Source organism: Carex rostrata, chromosome 18, assembly GCF_964058835.1.
Source record: "Carex rostrata chromosome 18, lpCarRost1.2, whole genome shotgun sequence".
Taxonomy (NCBI): Eukaryota; Viridiplantae; Streptophyta; class Magnoliopsida; order Poales; family Cyperaceae; genus Carex; species Carex rostrata.
This window is the reverse complement of record NC_135935.1, coordinates 8,765,741-8,785,590: the sequence shown is the minus strand read 5'-3', so window position 1 is coordinate 8,785,590 and position 19,850 is coordinate 8,765,741. Positions and strand designations below refer to the sequence as shown.

The following is a 19,850-nucleotide window of genomic DNA, read 5'->3' as shown; positions in this document are numbered from 1 at the left end:
TAAATCTAATATGAAACATATAACTTATTATGTGAAACATTTGATAGATTTTGGTTTCATAAAGTGCGCAAGTTATATGTTTTTTTTTTCATTTTTAATTTTATTATCCATACATTGCATGAAATTGAAATAACGTTGTCAATATCTTTACTCTGTTAATACGGTTAATGCACATTGGAATTAATTCTTAATAATTAAAAATATCTTTACTTTGTTGATACGATTAATATACACGGGAATTAATTCTTAATAATTAAAGAGTTCGACTAAGATGTTATGAATAACACAATATACTATGTACTATTACCTCGAAAACCAATTATATATGATTATTTGATTTCATTCGGCATCTAAAACACCCAATTTTTCTTTTCCAAAATTTCATTCGGCTGCCAAAATTATATATGATTATTTGAAACAACTAAAACATAGATATAAAGGTTAGAATAAAACACATTGGCGATATCGGGATTTAGGCAATTAGAACACCTACATTCATTCATGAAATTATATTGAAATTAAAATAGAAATAATTAAAATTAATTTTAAAAGTACCGCACTCGTGCAATTAATTTTGATTATTTTTAGCGTTAAAAATGACAAGAAATTTTTATAAATCCCAAAAATTAATATTTGACGTGAATAAACGAATACATTTTTTTTTTTTTGCCAATATAGCATTTTGAAAACAATTTCATTAAAAGATCTTTTATTTATAAAATTATTTTACATCACTAAAATTACAAATGAAATTGGCACTGAAATAAAATAAATATATGTGATCTAAATTAGTATATAAATATAGATTTGACACTAGCTAAATACTTGTTCATATGAATTGGTCCTTCTACAACAAGAGCATCTTTTGTTTGAAGATATTAACTTTATGTTTTATTTCATTAGAAAAATCATATAAAAGAAATAAATCGATATATAAATATTGATTGACATTAGCTAAATACTTTTTAAGACAAATCAGACACGTAATTATATTTAGAGGAGGAGTCAAAATGTTTACCATTTCTTAACCTCCACTATATATATGGTCAAATTTTCTTGCATTAGAAAATTAAGCTTTTAAAAGAAAAATGTAACTTGAAAAAAGTCAAAATAATTTATTTATTTTATACAAACTAATGAAGTTGAGAAGTTTTTTATTTTTTATTTTGAGGGTTTACCATTTCGTGATTTTATATAAAATGAACTATATCTTTTAACATTTTGATAAATAATTAATTAGATAGTTGTGGCAGTTGTTAGCAATTTTTGTGGTGATATACATATACTGCTTTTGAATGGTCAAATTGTTCTTTTAACCTGACACAAAACTCAAAGAGAAACTGTACATCTTCAATAAACACTAAATGAAATTAAATTGGACTAAAAATAAATCTAAATTATAAAATTATAAATCCCACTTTGACGACCCCAACTTTTGAAGTGCTTGGAATTGGAAGGAAGTAATCCAACTGACAAGTCACAGCCACCGCCACAGCCAGGAATTGGGGTTTCGTGTGGCGCAGTCCAAGCTGTCAGTTCATTAGTACAACAATGACTAAAGTACCCTTAAATCAGGGACAGCCTCATTCTCCAGCTCTTTCGCATTTCGCCACGTTTTCCGCATCATTCACAACACACAAAATTCCCTTCATACCCTTCTCGTGTGTCGTCACTTAAGACTCATTTCTCGTAAGTAATCCTCATACACACCAAAAAAATCTACAACTTTTACTACTTAATCCCTTTTTGTCTTCATAGCGTGCTGCTCATGTAACCTTTGTTCCGGTTTTTTTAGAGTAAGTTTCAACGGGAGATAGAATAAGTTAGAATAGTGAATGAGAATAGAAAAAAAAAATAGTGATTTTTAAATTAGTGTGAAATCGGTGCTATTTGAATTAGGAAAAATATTGTTTGAATTGTATATTTGAAATAGTGAATAGCTGTGACCGATAAATAATAGTGTTAACAATGTGCTAATAAATAAGAAAGATAGACAAGTGGAGTCTCAAACGAATTGTTACGACGTATAGAAGTGATGTCAATTTTATCATTTCTGAAAAGAAAGCATTTTTCCATCTCTCTTCACTTTTTCTGAATAGTAGCTATTCTTACATTTACAAGGAATATAGAATAACAGCTATTCTAACTATTATAAATAACAAAAATGTTGTTCAAAAGTACATTGCTATTCCGAATAGCTTCTATTCTTGACACATCCAAACATATCCTTAATTTCACAACATTGATTTTTTTATTATTATGAATTATTATTCTAAATTATGGTAATTTTTATTACCAATAGTCTTAATAATTTATTTGCCGATAGCATAGTCTTACTTACACATATTATTATTACAAAAAAAATCAATTATAAAAAAAAATCATAGTTTTAATTTTGATATCTACTTTTTGTTTATTTGTAAAAACTTATGGCGAAATTAGATATTTTTATGTATAATTATTCAATAAAGCATAAATGTTCGATGATTTCTACACTATAGAGAAAATTATGTTGGATGAAACTAGTTAATTAACTAAATTAAAATTTTCTCGTAATTATATCATCTATCGAATTTCGTTTGCAACTAAATAAATTTTGTTAAAAAAAAATGAAAAAATAGTATTTTTTTTTTTGAGTAAAGATTGGAGGTCAGGTCACTAAGGGTGAAAACGGAGCAGATACAAAGTGGATAGTGGTAAAACCATTTTCATATTTCTTTTTATTTTTCCAAATACAAATGCGGATCGGATATCAGCCGAATACAAATGCAGACCAGATTGGATATTTTTTAAAATAATATAAAAAATATTGAAGTTCATAATATTTATCTAATTATAATGGTGAATAATATAACTTTTTCATAATATATATTAAAATATATGATATATATCTACTATTCGGATATGGATAATTGAAATGTAAAACCATATCAGTATCCATATCCACACGGGTATTCGGATATCGAATATCCACATCTAATTTTTTAAATACGGATCATATATTATATTTATATCATTTTCACACATACAAGCTATCCAACTATTTAATATCCATAAAAGATTGTCTCTCTGGATTTCGAACATGCAAGGGGCAATCCTTTGTAGATATTAAAAAAAATAAAAAATAAAAGAGTATATTTTATTGAATTTATTTTATCACGTACACGAACTAAATGTATTGTTTGTTAAAAATGTTATTCACAATAAATGTTTTAAAATATATCTTAATGATAGTAATTACAAGGTGTTTGATAAATAATGAGGTGTTTGAAGAAAAAAAATATAATATAATAAAAAAATCGGCACATTAAATTATATGCTTGTATTACAAACAATTAATATTCGACCCGCTTAGCTTTCTAATGAAAACTAGCATAGCAGAGGATTGATCCGATTAATATTCTGATTAATCTGATTAACTATCCGATACGAAAACTTATGAATTATGAGTTTAATTTATTAGTTAGAGGATTGGATTTTGATTAATCTAACAAATAATTTTTAAATATGAATTTTATAAATACAACTTGAGTAAAAATCCGACCCGACTTTGATCAATATTTTTTTTTAAATTGTTTAATACACTTATTGAAATAATACGGATAAAATTATTTTTGTAATTAAAATTTTCTCCAAGTAATTGTTTAATTTTACGTTTTCCAATTATAACTTATTGTTATGTATTTTTTGTTTTCTGAAACAAGATTTTTTGTATCATAATTAGTTAATTAGAGGTTAATTTGTTTTTTTAATTCGACTACTATAAATAATCGACCATAGCAACGAAAAATCCGTTTACAAAGAGAGAGGAAGAGCACGTGAAAGAGAGCGTAGGCGAGAAGGAGAGAGAAATGGAGAAAGGCGGCGGAGTTAAAAACCCTATCAAATCTAACGGATGGGATTGATTATAATTGGGGATTATTCAATCTGAACCGTTAAAGGATCAGCACAACACATCCAAAGGCTGATATCACACTATCTTTAACTTTTAATCTCAATCGTTCGTGTTGATTTTTCATTTCCTCGTTTAACCCTTTTTTCTTTGTTGGTTTCTATATATAAGCCCCCCCGTTCTCCTTCTCACCTCTTTGCTTCTCATTCGTTTCCTTCCCCTCTTTCTCTCTCTTTCTCTCTCTTTCTTCCCTTGGCGATTTTCGCTTCTTCTTTGATCAGACCTGAACCATCAGAGAGCGTGAAACTGAGGCACCCACACAAGTGCGTGTGCGTGTAATCTCCCAGCAAAATAAGCATCGGAGAGAGAGGAAAGAACTGCGCTTTCTCTATTTGGTGCGCATTATAAGCTTCGGATCTTGGATTTTGGCACCGAATTTGATTCTCCTTTAGCAAAGGGGCTCTGATTTTCGCATTTTCCGGGCCCCCTTTTGATCTGAGTCTACCCCCTTTCCTCTAGATCAAAGAATTTGTGTTGATTTTGGGGACGTAGTACTCTTTTGGGGCGGTTCTTAGAGTGTGAGCCGGTCATGTTTCTTTCCCAAAGCAGACAAGGGGTTTGATTCCGGTGCGTAAAAGTTTAAAGCACCAATTTGGTATTTCTAGTTGGAATTCGGGATACTATCCTGAAAATCCATTGTTCACTCCTAGAGATGGAAGAGGATTGTACATACTGATAAAACAAAATTTGGTTCTTCCTCAAGTTTAACATTTTTCCGTTTGTTAGTATCTCTAGTGACCATTTTGCAAAAGTTTTGAAGACCACCAGCTGCTTTCTTTTCACCAGAGGGATCAAATTAGGGTTTCTCATCAGGATTGGGGTCTGCATCAAATTTCAGTTTTGGTCACTAGTGGTATTGCTAGAGTAAATTGGAAAACTTTTGAGTGATCCAAGCTAATTTTACTATAATTTCCTTTTATAGGATAAAATTGGGGCTGTTTGTACTAATTTGTGGCCATAAAAAATATCATTTTTGGCCTCTGTTGGTGCTTTCAGTTAACCCTTTTCATACTACCAAAAAAATAATTATTGGGAGATTCCAATTGATAAACAAACTGGGACATATTAGGTCACAAAAGATAATCTTGGCCCCAATTGGTGCTCAGTAGAGACCATTACTGATACTCGTATAAGACTCAATTTTGTTGAGCATTCCTCTGTAAGAATCAAACTGTGGCACTTTGTGGTACTGATTTGAAGCTCTGCTACTTGTCAGAAACGATTGAAAGGATAAATTCTGTGCTCGATTAAGGGGATCAATTGAAGGAACCAAAATCTGTACACCCATCAGAGCTTCAGTCTGCGAGGCCTTTGCTATTGGGGTGTTGGGTTGCACACCGTATTAAGATGTCTCGGTGCTTCCCTTACCCACCTCCTGGTTTCGAGCCAAAGCTGAAGAATGACCATGTGGATTTGTTACTTAAGGTCGAAGCCAAACTCCCTCTTAAAATTCAAAATGCAAAATTTGTTATTGAACTTTTGTTGGGCTAAGGGGCAGTTTGGTCATGGAAAGATAAAATAAGATACCGAATTAACATGAGTCGTGTTTGGTTTTAGCTATACCAACATTAATGCCAAAATTAAAATATCTTCAGAAATTTGAAGCACCTTTTAGGCATGTATTGTGTACTAGCCAGGATCATATTGGTAAAATAATGTAAAGAAGCTTGATGCAAGGTATTTAGGATATCAATCTGGTATTAAATTGACACATTTCACCTATCAGGTAGTAGTTGTTTGGTATATTCAGGGGTTAAAATTCAAAACCGTTTTTAAGATTTGAATTTGCATGTTTGTTGGATAATGTCATGAAGCTGGCTTTTTCGGGGCATTATTGTCAGAAACAAGTTAAAAGAGGGATCAGTTGAACCCATGCATTACATTTTGATTTCTGATTTAATTAGTACAAAACAATGATGGAAATTGACATCATGTGAACCCTTAGCATGTTTAATTTCAAATATAGAATGCCACACGAGGATATTGAGAGCTTGTTCATTTTTCAACTCTCTCATGGTTACTTGTTGAAGTCAACTTTTATTCGGCATAGAAAGCTTCACTTTTTGTGAATTTTTGGGACTCAATTCATACATATTTTGGTAACTGTAAAGTGTACACCTAAGGGATTCTTTAATCCTAGAAGTTAATTTTGCAACCCATCTAACAAAACTAATGGTCTTTTTTTAATAAATTAATTCCCAAAGAACATTCCTGCAAATAGGATTGCATCTCTTTGAGGCAACTTAATACAAAGGATTACTCATTTTTAAAGGAAAAGCTTCTATGATCTAAAGAAGGCAGATGGTGCCTGGGTTAAAACCCTAGAAAATTCTTGATGCAGTTGTGCATTTTTGTTGGGTAAAAAAAATTGAAATCTGACTTAAACATGTGCCTATTTAAAAAATTGTTCATTGCACCATAAACAGAAAGAAATTTAACCTTAATAGAGTGTAGCAGCAGTCATATTAGGTACTGTTACAGGTTCAGTATTTAACACCTTTTGTCAACAATATTTATTGGGACTGATGATACTTTCTGCTGTTTCTTGTGGTCCGCTGATGGTTCTTAATGGTGTTTTTTTGTGGTCTATTGTAGTTGGTAAATACTAGCTTCAACCAGTCCCAGGATATATGAATAAGAAATAAGTTTACCAGCATATCTTTAAATTTGCTTTCCTTTCTTTTGGCTTTCAATTTTGTATATATTTAAGGGAATATCAACATGTCTTACAAATTTTCGTTTTGAATCTATCTGCAGGAGAAACACAAAGACAAAAAACAGAAAAAGGAGAAGAAGGACAAGGATAAACGAGATGGCAAAGAGAAGCGGGAGAAAGATGAACACCATAGCAAGGAAAAGAACAGAGACGGTGACAGAGATAAAGAAAAAAAGGAGAAAAAAGAAAAACACAAACACAAGAAAAAAGAGAAGGGGAGAGATAAGGAGAGTGATAAAGACAAACATAGGGTACCATCGGTATTGTTACCGGTGCCAACTGAGAAGACCCCAGAAGACTCTAGGATACTCAGTGAGTACTCCAGACGAGTTGATGAAGGGTCTCAGGCAGGCCCTGGTAATCAATTCATGGAAAGAAGAGTTGCTGGTACCAGCACTTATGGGGCATCAGAGAAGAGGCCTGTACCAGTTCCAGTACAGCAGTCAGTTCCTTCAGTACATAGAAAGAATAATGATTCAGTGAAAGTGGGACCGACAAGTCAGACAACTAACCATCGAGTAACTATTGTTAGTGAAAGAAGAGTTGCAGGTATGCCCAGTACTAGTTCACCAGAAGAAGGGATGATTGCCAAGAGAACAGTCCCAAGTGCCTCAAACCCTAATGCCAAGAACTCTAATTCCTTGATTCAAAGAAAGAGTAATGGCCCTCCTACTCAGGTTGTGAGCCATCATGGAACTGGTCTTACTGAAAGAAGAGTTGTGGGAGCTGAGGCAAAGAAGCCTGTGCCAAGCCCCTTAAACTCTCTACAAGGAAAGTCTAATGGACCTACAAGTCAGAGCACTAATCACTCACAACTTCCTTTAACTGGTTCTACACAAAATAGACTTGCAGCAACTGAAAGAGGAGAGGAGGCAAAAAGAGTTGTAGGCAATTCTGTGATGCCAGTGCAAAGAAAAACCGGTGCAGCTGGTCTCAGTGAAAGAAGAGTTGGTTCGAACCAGAATATGGGGCCCACAAGCACACCTGATGAGGACAGGGAGAAGGGTGGATTGAACTTGAGAGGAATTCAGCCGGATACTGTAAAGGAGGAAGGGAAGAGGGAGAAAAGGAAGGAGAGGGATGAGAAGAAAGCGAGGGAAAAGGAGCTGAGGCGGCATGAAAAGAGGCAGAGGAAGGAAAGAGAGAAAGAAGAGAGGAAGAAAGAGAAAGAGATCGAGAGAGATAAAGCTAAGGAGGTAGGGAGTTCAATGATGAGGCATTCTATCGAAGGGCTTCCAAGGAATATTGAGAAAGTGGGAGCTACTACGGATGGATTTCTTTCGAAGAAGAGGAAAGATGGGGAGATTAATGGGTTCTTACATGGTGAGTTTTATGCCATTTTTTCAATTAGGAAAATAAGCTGCTTTCAACCCTGCAAAATCTCACTATCATGTATCTCTTTCAAAATGAGGAATATCTTTCATTTCTTTATCAAATATGGTAAGTGTCCTGAAAACCCCACTCTATTCTCTGGCATTTCTATTCCAGAAATGCCCAACCCTCCTTATTCATAAATGGAGTCTTGAGTATTTTTGTAAGAGGGTTACAAGTACAATATTTCGTTTTGTAGGGTTATTTATGATAATTAAAAATTTGAAGTTCATAGGAAAGTGTCTACTCATTTCATTTTCTTGGACAAAAAAATTGGATAAGATGTATATTTTTGTAATGTTGTGGCAGAGGATGACCTGCGGGCCAAGAAGCTCGCAAGAACATCACCACAAAATACTCTCAAAAGGAAAGATGCTTCAACTAATGGTTTTGTACATGGTATGTTGTTTTTGTTTTTTATCTTGTATGATTTTTCATCTACTTTGTTTCCTGTCTGTATTGGATAAATGTATTCATGATCAGGCATGAACATTTCTAGTCTGGTTCAGTGATAAGAAATATGGAATCAGATTATCTGTCCCAGGCGAACAGGAGTTTTCCAGCCCATCAGTGAGACCAACCTATAGTTAGCTGACATCAGTCTTTTTTCTGAATTAAACGGAATGCACTAACACTGTTTCTTTTCTGTAAGTCCACATTCCCACCATTTTGTAGTATTTATATATCAAGATTTTCTAAAAAGAGTTAACACTATATTTAATATCGATATATTAAAGAGAGCCACCCTGAGGTTTGTCTTACAACAAATAAATGAATATACAGATAAACTTGTCTTATGCGATTTATAAAAATAATAAATTAGTTGGATGTAATAATAGCTTGTTTCTTGTCTTCTGCATGTAATATTTTTATTTTTGGCACAAAGCGGTTGTGAACTCACTTAATCACCAAGACTTTACTTTTACTCTCTTCTAAAGTACTAAATATTCTGGTTCTTTATGAAAAACCAATGGCTACTTTGGAGTAAATTAGATTAGTGGGCTAGAAGAAAATAAAACAATGGAGAGAGCACAAATGACAGTGGAAATCAGAAGGGAGTTAATTAGCTCAGTGGGGATTCTGGGTGAGGGAAAGAGAAGGGAAACAAGATGCGATCCGCATTTGGTCCATATTCGAAAAATTAGATACGGATATCTGTATCCGAATATCCGCGTGGATACGGGTACGGATATGATTTTAAGTTTTAATTATCCGTATCCGAATAGTAGATATATACCATATAGTTTAATATATATTTTGCAAAAAAATATATCTTATTCACCCCTACACATTACCCATTTATAAGCACGATTGTTGCGATCTCACATTCTCTGTTTAGTTTAAAGTGATGTGTGTTTTAGGGGTTGGTTTCATAGGTGGGCTGGAACTTCCTGCCTATTGAGTGCACACTGCACAGATGATCTGATTCTGACAATTGTACTGTGAATGCTTGGTGTGTGGTCATTTTTTAGTTTCTATTTTATTGCTATTTTTTTAGTTGTGCCAGTATCATTGTTGTTATTAATTTGCAGAAACTGATGTGGGGCCCACCAAGCTAACTAAAAAGTTACCACCGTACCCTCCACCTTTGGAGAACGGAAGAACCTCAAATCATCTTCCTCCCTTGCTCCCCCCTCCTGTAAAGCTTAGTTCAAGTTCCCCAAGCACCACCACTACCAATAATACCCCTGCCAACATTAGCACTATAAAGGCAGATGTCAAAAAGGCACAGCAGCTAAACGGCACGGTGCCCGATGCTAAGGTGTCTAAGAAGAGAAAAGAGGAGCCACCACATCCTGATTTGAAATACTTGAATGTGGTCTATTCTGTCCCAAAATTGGAAGAAAAGGAGCTGGTGCCTCCATTCGATGACCAGGAATGGCTTTTTGGCACAAAACCTAACCGTAACCCTAACCTTCACCCTAATTCTACTATGCCTGAATCTGGGTTGTCTCAAGGGCCGGGCCAGGTATGGGACAGGGCAGTGCTGCTTGACTCGACTGATGCATTTGCCTTGCCTTATGTGGTTCCTTTTTGATTGGACCATGCATGGTACCATGGCAAGCAAGGGATGCATGCACCGTGTGCAATTAGAGAACTAGAATGGTTTATTTGCTAGAGGATTATTTTGTTTAGTTGCGGTGTCACTGGTGCATGAACTTCTGTGCTACTGCTTGAAGGGGGGCGGTAGATGAAGAACCTGTGTTGTTTGTACTGTAAAAATTGTGGCTTATTCAGACGGGTATCTTATATGAGCTATGTGGACTTGGTTGTTGGGGGGAGGGGGTTAGGTACAGGAGTGTTAGGTAATAGATCTGGCTGCTTTGCCATGACAATTTTGATGCTACATTTATGTAAATTTTTCCTTGTGAACCAAAAAAAAAAGAAAAAAAAAAAGAGAAATATGTACAAAGAGGATGAAAAAGGCAACAAAAATTGCTAAAAAATAGTAGTAGAGAGAGAGAGAGAGAGGAGAGACTGAGGAAGTAACTTCGGAATTGTTCAGCGATAAAATATTTAGTTTTATTGGCCTTTTATATTAACTTATGATTTCTGCTCTAATTTCTTTCTTGGCGTTTCGGTTTGTCTTTTCAGATGAATGATCTCTATATAGATGTTAATGTTATGGTAAATATATTTTGTAAAAGCTACTGCATTAATGTGTCGTGTACAAATTGAAGTGCATTGTACATGTGTGATAGTTTTATCCTTCTATTTTGGAGAATATCTAATTGATATTACTTGAAAATTGCATTTGGATTGTGAAATCTCTCTCGTCATTGTCACCTAACTAGGCATTCTGATCTCATACACCTCTGTATCTGTTGCTACGAGTGTCAATGGAAGAACCACCCTTGGGCAAAATTTAGTAAAATACAAAACTAATTTATATCATGTATTATCTTCATACATATTTATATCTATATACATAATTTTATTTTAATAATTATTTTATAGGATAACGGGTAAGATAACAAAAAAAAGATCGTTATCCGTACCCGATAAGTTAACAAAAAACCTATCTTTTTAGATATGATACAGATACGATACAGTTCGGATAAATGGATAAAAAGATGTCACTGACACCCTCATTCTACTTCCGACCGGATTAGTTCGGATTCTGATCGGCTGGTCCGGGTCTAAACTCAAATATTGAGTTATTTTAGAGGGTCCGGGTTTTGAAAGTGTGATACGACTTCCAGGTCAAATAAATTTCAGGAGAACCCTTGTAGTTGTTACGTCTCTTTAAATTTTACATGAGACTAATAATTTTACTGTATGAGTGAGGCTATGGTACTATGCATATCACGGGTTGTTACCGTGTTACGGCTCTATATTCGAGTTTTCAAATTCTAACAGTTGATCCGAACCGTTCATCTTGTTCTCCATATTAATGTGTGTTTGGAGACCAAATTTTACATTTTTTGAAATTTTTTTACTATTTTTTTAGATATTTAGAAAATCACTTGATCTGAAAATTATGGACCATCCAAAAACTGTGATTTTCAATAAATCTAAAAAAATAATAAAAAAATTTCAAAAAATGTAAAATTTGGTCTCCAAATACATATTAATATGGAGAACAAGATAAACGGTTCGAATCGACCGTTAGGATTTGAAAACTCAAATATAGAGCCGTAGCACGGTAACAAATCGTAATATGCATAGTACCATAGAGTCACTCTTACTATATTAATATAAGATCAAATTACTAGTAATTTTTTTTTTACATAGAGATAATACTCAAATCATCTAATGGTTTAATTCTTTAGGTTGAATGGGCCATGTCATGAAGTTTGAAAGTAAAAAGAGTGGAGTACTAAGAGTCAGAACAATAAATAAAAATAGATTTTACAACTGCTGTATTCCAGTGAACAATAAATAAAAATAGATTTTATGTTTACAAACACTTTAAACAAAAGTACCTTGAATGTGCCAAATTAAAGCCTAAATTTACTCATCTTTAAATCCAACATTCTACTAACATTAAGCAGTTGAGACCCAATAATTTGCTGAAATGTAACTGCAAGATATTTTACAAGGATGTTTATTAATTGGTTCATTAAATTCATTTCTACCTGGTTATTTACAGGGTCTTCATCATATTAAAACAAAACTTTTACCAATTTAATAAGACCAACCAAAACTATTTTGGGCTTAATTGCATAAAAGCACATGACCATTGAATATGGATATTATGTCTAGGAGAGAATGACTATTATCGTCCTCCCACCCATAAATAAATTGTTAACTCAATCCAATCCAATGCTTGTTCACATGTTCATACAAACTTGGAATTTGAAATTGAGATGACTTATAAGGTAAATATTTTGAAATTGTGAACATGTGGGGTCCGTCTAATGGACATAAAACAATTGCATATCAGAGAAAATACAGATGTCATAAAGCAAGGATGGAGTTAAATTAGAATTTTCATAAAAAGTGAGCCAAAACCATTAACAAGTTTATGATTCTCATTTAATGTGACAAACTACAAATAAAATGAAAGAGACAAGAAATGCTTTATTGCGTTGGTTCTTGATTCTCATTTAATATTATTAACTATGCTTCAAGAAAAAATATTATCAAGTGAACATATAAAAATTCTGATCAGATTTTTATTGGAACTCAGATCTGATACGACCAGACACATTATTTTGACAAATAAAAAAGTTAAATCAACCTAAATACTATCCAATCAAACTATGAACGACTCAAAATTATATCATTCTGAAATTCAATGATTTGAAACTCCGTCCGATCCAATCAGTACCAGTACCTGACACTGAAATAAAAATTTTTTTCCTCTTTATTTAATTGGATAAAATACGAAAATGCAGACATGAGTTAAACTATTTTGTTTGTCAGGAAATGTACATGGTAATATTCAGACATGAGTTCGGCTAGTATGACATTGGTGTCACATGACACTAATTTCAAAATTGATTGAATAGACTTCAAACAACTAATCCAAACCATTCAAATCAATTTACTTTATGAGTGGTGTGTTTACATGCAAAAATTTTATATTTTCGAGTTATTTTAGTATCAAATCAAGCGATAAAAATGTTGAAAAATGAATGTATTAAAATTAATTTAAAAACTCACACATTTGACCGCTTGACTTGATACCAAATAAATTCAAAAAGTAATAAATTTTGCATGTAAACGCACAACTAATGAAGTAGATCGGTTTGAACAATTTAGATTCACCGTTTGAAATCGATTCGATAGATTTTGGAGTTGGTGTTATATAGACTAAAATGACACTGATGTTATACTAGTCAGACTCTTCAGACAAGTAGTCCCATCTCAGCAACAGCAACAACAATGACCATGAGAACAGTAGCAACTGCAAATCGGACAGACACAAAGCCTCGTCATAGAAACTAAACTGAACCTTCAAGTTTCAAATTAAAGACCTTAATAATATATATATATTTTTTTCAGAGCTTGGCAGTGGACCTTAATAAACTTAGTTTTGAATTTATACAACATCAATGCATGCAGCATATCATATCACAACACCAGTCCATTAAAGCCAATGTTCACGACAAACAAAGAAAATCTTTTAAAAGAATGAAAACAGACAACTTCATTTCAAGACAATCACTGTTACTCAATTGCTAATTTACAATTCCAAAACAAGGAGATTACTGACATGAGTTATATATACAGAACCATCCAAGAAAAAGGTCATCTTCTTCAGTCTAACGGGATTACATCCAATTTTTTATTTATTAAAACATGTACCTTCATTTCTCCCGACAGTGAAAACCCTAATGGCACCAAAAGGAAAGAACCACGCACTTCGCCTCTCTTCCACTCCTTGATGGAAACGACTTGCGACTTCAATTGCACCGAGCTAGTGTTTGAACCAGAATCAGTATCCACCATAAGTTCATACGAGAAATCATTCTGGCAAAGATGGGCCAGATCAATACAATACAAGGCGAGAGCATTCCCAATATTGAGAACAGGTTCATTAACAAGCAGAAACAGCTCTTTATCGGGTCCAAATAAGGTAAAATAAGGATCCCCTTGATTAAATCTTATAGTGCAGGATTGACCATAAATGAAGTGACTGCAGGGGAACCTGTGGTCTTTCAGAAAATGTCCCAGCCATTCTCCTACAACATTGTGCATAAACAAATAAAGGAACCAAAATAAGGTTTGATTTTGCAAATGAACCTTTTCCTCAAAAAATAAAGAAATCAAGATTTGTCTATCAAGGCTCGCATCAGACAAAAGATTTTAGTAAGCTGTACTATATGCAATTTAAGTTTCAATCGAGAACAGTACAACCGTGTAGTACCAACCAATAACTTGTACCACTGCCATTCTCCAATACTAATCCATGCATTTTTGTGCTTATGGTCTTGTTTACATGTTAGTGGAGTAGTTGTACTAATACCAGGACAAAAGAGTATCGACCAGCAAAAATGTGCACCTGAAAAGGCCTTCTGAGCACAGCCTGGAATTGGGCATGAAGACGGGCCGAACTCACAAGTATCAGTGTGCACTTGCCTCTGTGAGTAGGAAACAGACTTGCGGCAACCTAAATTGGCGTAAGTGCAAGGGAGATGTGCTGCTTCCAAAACCTTCTCGAGTGCGATATTACGACATTGCACCTGAAGGTTGCAGATGTGACACTTGTGTTGTAGTTTAGACCAGCAGGAGGGACACGCAACGTGACCATTCTCACACTGCCAAAAGTAAGTGAATTTGTTTAGTTTTTGCTTTTGCAATATAAGGTAAAAACAAAAAATGCTTTAGGTTATCATCAAATGTTAGAGATAAAGGAGGGGAAAAAAAGAAAAAGAAGAGACACAGAGAAATATTTGTCATCCTTTTATCAGCTTTATTACTAAGAATCCAGCACACACCAATGAGAATTTCTGAGAGAGAATGAAAACAAGGCCTTGAAAAATAAAAATACCTGATTAACTGGAGGGCACAAGGGATAGAAGCAAATGGAGCAGTCCAGTAAGTCGGGATCAATCGTGACTCCAATCTCTCCTCCTCCTCCTCCAGTCTCTTTTTGAGGAGGATTAGAAGCCTCTCCTCCCTTGATTTCTCTTTGAGACGGAGGATTCGAAGTCTCTCCTCCTCCTCCTCTTTGAGTCTTTCTCCGCTTCGCCACCCCGCCTTCGTCATCTACGTCATCCAAGGAGAATTTCGCCATGGCAGCCTTAAAGGATGCCACCGATCCCTTCGCTGTCCCCTGTTCTTACAGAGAGAGGCGAGTCTATTTTTTTTTTCTCGAGTAAAAATTTATAGGGGATAATTTGAATCTCAAATAGAACCCCCTTCTGACTGATATGAAGCGACCAGTTCAATCTAAAATAGAATAGACGGTACGTCCGGCCATTTGTTTTAATACCCTTAAAAAAAAGAAAAATTTAAAAATGTCCTCCGATTTAATTTTTTTTTATAAATGTCCCAACTGTTTGGCCTACGAGCGGTCCAAAACACAAGCGGACTGCCTGACCCACGGGCGGGTCATAGCACTAGCGGACCGCCCGTCTAATGCCCCAACTGTTTGGCCTACGAGCGGTCCAAAACACAAGCGGACTGCCTGACTCACGGGCGGTCCTCTTTTTTTTTTAGAGATCTTAGTATTTTGATTTAAATAATTTTGTGAAGAAAAAGTTTTCTTCTTTAGAGTGTATGCCAAAAAATAAGACATTTCATATATTTATGAAGTGATGTCGTAACTTTTTATAACTTTAATTTTATTTATTTATTTTTATTTTTTTGGTGAACTTTGATTTTATTTGTCAGTTGGATATCACAAGTCTAAATATAACACTAATTAAGGACTTGGCCTTTATTCAAAAATTTTCAAGCTCTGACAGCTCGTTGATCTTCTTCTCTTTATTTAAACAGTAGTTTAGAGCTACTAAAATATGTTCAAACATCAAATTAGATCTCTGTCCATGCACAAAGTATTCTAGACTGACCTCTGGTATGGTATCAAGTCCAAACTTAAAAACCAAGCACCAGGCAAAGGCCACTGGTATAGTGAAATGCACTAAAAATATCAAATTTGACCTTTACTGATAAATGAGCAAGTATGGATTGATACAGGGACTAAACTGTAAAGTGATTGCACCAACATGTAGATAATTCAAAAATACACAGAATTGATATAAATTTCAACTTATTTGGATTTTTCTACAGTTAGTTATGAATTTTCAAAGTTTAATTTTCGAAACAACTTTAAACAGCCATAACTTTGGCTAGGAAAGTCAGATTTACGCGTATGAGCACTTTTCGGAAAGGGGACGACGAGACGGATTTGATTTTGCCCTGGTGATACATTGAGCATCGTCACATCGAAAACATCAGAATTTCAAAAAAACGTCATTTAGTGCCTCAAAAATCTAGTTTAAGTTTTTGTTCGACGGTAGGCATTAAAAAAAACGATTTTCAAACCATCTTAATAAATAGTAAAAAAATTCAAAAAAATATAAAATTTGATCTCCAAGCACATTTTAATATAGATTAAACATCTAACGGTTTGGATCGGCTATTTGGACTTCGAAACTAGAGATATGAGAGCGAATTAAAACGCCCCGTTTAATTCACGAAGTAGCGTAGCCTTACTCTACATGTATATATATATGTATATTATATATATAATATATAATATATGTATATATTTATAATGAGTGTGGCTAATTTGCTATCGAAAGCACTTCGACCGAGGTGCTTCCGGGGCTATATTAGCATATGTAATGTTCAAACAACAAATTCAAACCGTTAGATGTTTAATCTATATTAAAATCTACTTGGAGACCAAATTTTATATTTTTTGAAATTTTTTTACTATTTATTAAGATGGTTTGAAAGTCGCTGTTTTTTTATGGTGCAGAATTTTAATAAAAACAGCGATTTTCAAACCATCTTAATAAATAGTAAAAAAATTCCAAAAAATATAAAATTTGGTCTCCAAGTAGATTTTAATATAGATTAAACATCTAACGGTTTGAATTTGTTGTTTGAACATCACATATGCTAATATAGCCCCGGAAGCACCTCGGTCGAAGTGCTTTCGGTAGCAAATTAGCCACACTCTATTTATAATATATACATATATACATATATTATAAAAAAAAATTGTATATATGTATATGTGTATGTGTATGTGTATATGTCTATGTGTATATGTATCTGTGTATATATGTATGTATGTATGTATGTATGTATGTATGTATGTATGTATGTATGTATGTATGTATGTGTATATATGTATATATGCATATATTATAAAAATCAGAAAAAAGAGAAGAAGATCAACAAGCTGTCAAAGCTTGAAATTTTTTGAATAAAGGTCAAGTCCTTAACTAATGTTATATTTAGACTTGTGATATCTAACGGACAAATAAAATCAAAGTTCACCAAAAAAATAAAAAAATAAAATCAAAGTTCACCAAAAAAATAAAAAAATAAAATCAAAGTTATAAAGAATTACGACATCACTTCATAAATATATCAAATGTCTTATTTTTTGAAATACACTAAACAATAAAACTTTTTCTTCACACAATTATTTAAATCAAAATACTAAGATCTCTAAAAAACAAAGGTCCGCTAGTGCTGTGACCCGCTCGTGGGCTAGGCGGTCCGCTTGTGTTTTGGGCCACCCGTGGGCCAGGCGGTCGGGGCATTTATAAAAAAAAAAATCGGAGGGCATTTAAATTTTTTTTTAAGGGTATTAAAAAAAAATGGCCGCGGTATGTCAGTTTATCATCCAGCATCTTTAACTTCTCAAGAATCACAGAACAGAACTCAAGGACTGAATACCACAATGTATTGATCACAAAAGCCCTTAGAAATCCACACTTTATTCAAGAAATCCTTTTTAAAAAAGTTCATCTTTCATGTGCACACATAAAATTGGCTAAGGTTATTGAAAGATGCACATAAAATTGGAATCTCAATCTTTCATGTGCTAGAATCACACTGGTACCAGTGAGGGATGCTCTAAAACTACATTTGTCTCATCATAGATACCAATCATCCCATCAGAAATTGGCTCAGAGGTCAGTAGAAATGGTACAAGTGAACAATCGGGTTTAACTACATCTCTAAATCACCAGAATCAACAAATCAAAGCCAGGCAACCACATGGTTGCTGGTACAAACTGGTATTAGTAGACAATGTGACAATTATTTCTCAAATTAGGGTAATCAAGTAAAATACCGCAATTTCCATTCATAACGCAGCAATAACAACAAGGGGGAATTTCTTATCACGGGTCAAAGACAGAAGTAAGGCAAAAGACCTTACAATAACCAATTAGGATAGCATACCACTAATCGAGCAAGCTTCCTCTTCCACCTTGTCGGGGTCTCTAACGTATTTTCGTAACGTGAGAGGGTAAAGGCAGTGTCAATGTCATCAATTTCGAGCGAGATAACTCAAGTTGAATTCGTATCCTCTGCATTAACTCAGAAAGGAATATTTTGAGTTAATTCATCTGGACCGTTAGATTAGCTTTAAGATTTGTGTGAATTAAATTCGCACTAATATTAAAGACTCCTATGTTTTAGGCTAGAACCGGATGGGCTCCGTTTCCAATTGGATGGTTGATATGTATTAACTCAAAAGATGCTCTTTTGAGTTAATGCATATGATGCAGACTTAGACTGAACAGAATCCATATCCTCTGTATTAACGTAACTTTTGAGTTTAAGCATCTCCACCATTTCATTATTTTTACGGTTCATATTTGATTGAGTTCTGCCCGAAGACTCCATCAAATTCAACTCTTCACCCTTCTCCAGTAGCGTAGTTAGAACGCTCATTTCTCCCTGTTTGCTTACCTTTTCCCCAGTCCTGTTAGTTAGAACTAGAAGTCACTCTTTCCTCCCTCTTCGCTACCCTTCTCCGGTCGCATAGTTTGAAGTTCCTATTCGCTTACTCTGGAAATCGATCTTTTCTCCCTCGTTGCTACACTCAATGGAACCTCTTTCGGTCCCTCTAACGTGAGATATTCTCTCTCGCCAGATCTCCTCATCTCGTCAGGTAAGTTGACATCTCATTTTCTATCAATTTTGGGAAGAAAGAAAACAAATAGCGTTGATTTTGTAATGTTGCAGTTTCGATCATTTTCGAATCTTGTTAGAGCAGTGTCAAATTTTGCAAGAAATCAGGATTTTGGCTTTGATTTTTAGTTTGTTGTTGATGATGATGATTTCGGATCAAATTTCATAAAAGCTTGTGGCTTTGACTTTAATTTTGTAAATTGATCAATTGAATAAGATGCAAGCGTGGTGTAAAGGACCCAACCAGTCAATTGCTATTGAAATGGCTTACTATGAATTATCACCTCTTTTTATATTGATGTTAACTTGTATTTTATGACTTTGAAATAATTAATGACTTGTTGCTTTATTTTGTGCTGGTTGAAGATGCACCAGTACTAGGTACAGAACCCACTGATGAAGAAAAGGCTGTGTCTGAAAAGTACCGCAAGGACGAACTGAACGTTCAAGGTCTCATGTTGGCGAGTATGGAAACTGAACTTACTCGTAAATTCATAAACAATTCTCCAAAAGAGATAATCGAACGTCTCTCCAAAATGTTCCTGGAGAATGCTCGTAAAGAGCGTTCAAAGATCACCCTAGCATTCACTAGGTGCTACATGGCGGAAGGGTCTTCCGTCAACCAGCACATGTTAAAAATGCTGGGTTACCTCAAGAAATTGGAGAAGCTCAATGCTCCAATGCACGCTGACTCAACTGAGGATATAATCCTTGGTTCATTGCCTCCATCTTACAGGGATGTAGTCATGCATCTTC

The 19,850-nt window shown here is 34.2% G+C and overlaps 2 protein-coding genes across 3 annotated transcripts; one reads left to right on the top strand and one right to left on the bottom strand.

Annotated features, from left to right (window-relative positions):
• The first annotated feature begins 4,379 nt into the window (after positions 1-4,379).
• LOC144569691 (uncharacterized) lies at positions 4,380-10,475 on the top strand. Of its 2 annotated transcripts, XM_078320145.1 has the most exons (5): positions 4,380-4,519; positions 5,169-5,377; positions 6,710-7,991; positions 8,349-8,438; positions 9,572-10,475. In XM_078320145.1, exons 2-5 carry the CDS (start codon positions 5,300-5,302, stop codon positions 10,075-10,077), a joined length of 1,956 nt encoding a protein of 651 aa, XP_078176271.1. In that variant the 5' UTR covers positions 4,380-4,519; positions 5,169-5,299; the 3' UTR covers positions 10,078-10,475. The 2 variants fall into 2 exon arrangements, with proteins under 2 accessions (XP_078176271.1, XP_078176270.1); XM_078320144.1 differs by lacking the exon at positions 4,380-4,519 and having other exon boundaries at positions 4,969-5,377.
• Positions 10,476-13,638: 3,163 nt separating this feature from the next.
• LOC144569810 (putative E3 ubiquitin-protein ligase SINA-like 6) lies at positions 13,639-15,398 on the bottom strand. The gene is made up of 3 exons (XM_078320286.1): positions 14,980-15,398; positions 14,491-14,746; positions 13,639-14,170 (listed from the first exon to the last, which is right to left on the bottom strand). The coding sequence occupies exons 1-3, from the start codon at positions 15,223-15,225 to the stop codon at positions 13,746-13,748; spliced, it is 927 nt and encodes a 308-aa protein (XP_078176412.1). The 5' UTR covers positions 15,226-15,398; the 3' UTR covers positions 13,639-13,745.
• Positions 15,399-19,850: the final 4,452 nt, after the last annotated feature.

Bases quoted from the DNA above. Each gene is read 5' to 3' on its own strand.
- LOC144569691 (XM_078320145.1), top strand. From the start codon at position 5,300: ATGTCTCGGTGCTTCCCTTACCCACCTCCTGGTTTCGAGCCAAAGCTG. The intron at 5,378-6,709 runs GTCGAAGCCAAA...ATCTATCTGCAG, and splicing joins ATGTGGATTTGTTACTTAAG to GAGAAACACAAAGACAAAAA. The intron at 7,992-8,348 runs GTGAGTTTTATG...ATGTTGTGGCAG, and splicing joins GATTAATGGGTTCTTACATG to AGGATGACCTGCGGGCCAAG.
- LOC144569810 (XM_078320286.1), bottom strand. From the start codon at position 15,225: ATGGCGAAATTCTCCTTGGATGACGTAGATGACGAAGGCGGGGTGGCG. The intron at 14,747-14,979 runs GTATTTTTATTT...TACTTTTGGCAG, and splicing joins TGTGCCCTCCAGTTAATCAG to TGTGAGAATGGTCACGTTGC. The intron at 14,171-14,490 runs GTGCACATTTTT...ACAATGTTGTAG, and splicing joins TGCTCAGAAGGCCTTTTCAG to GAGAATGGCTGGGACATTTT.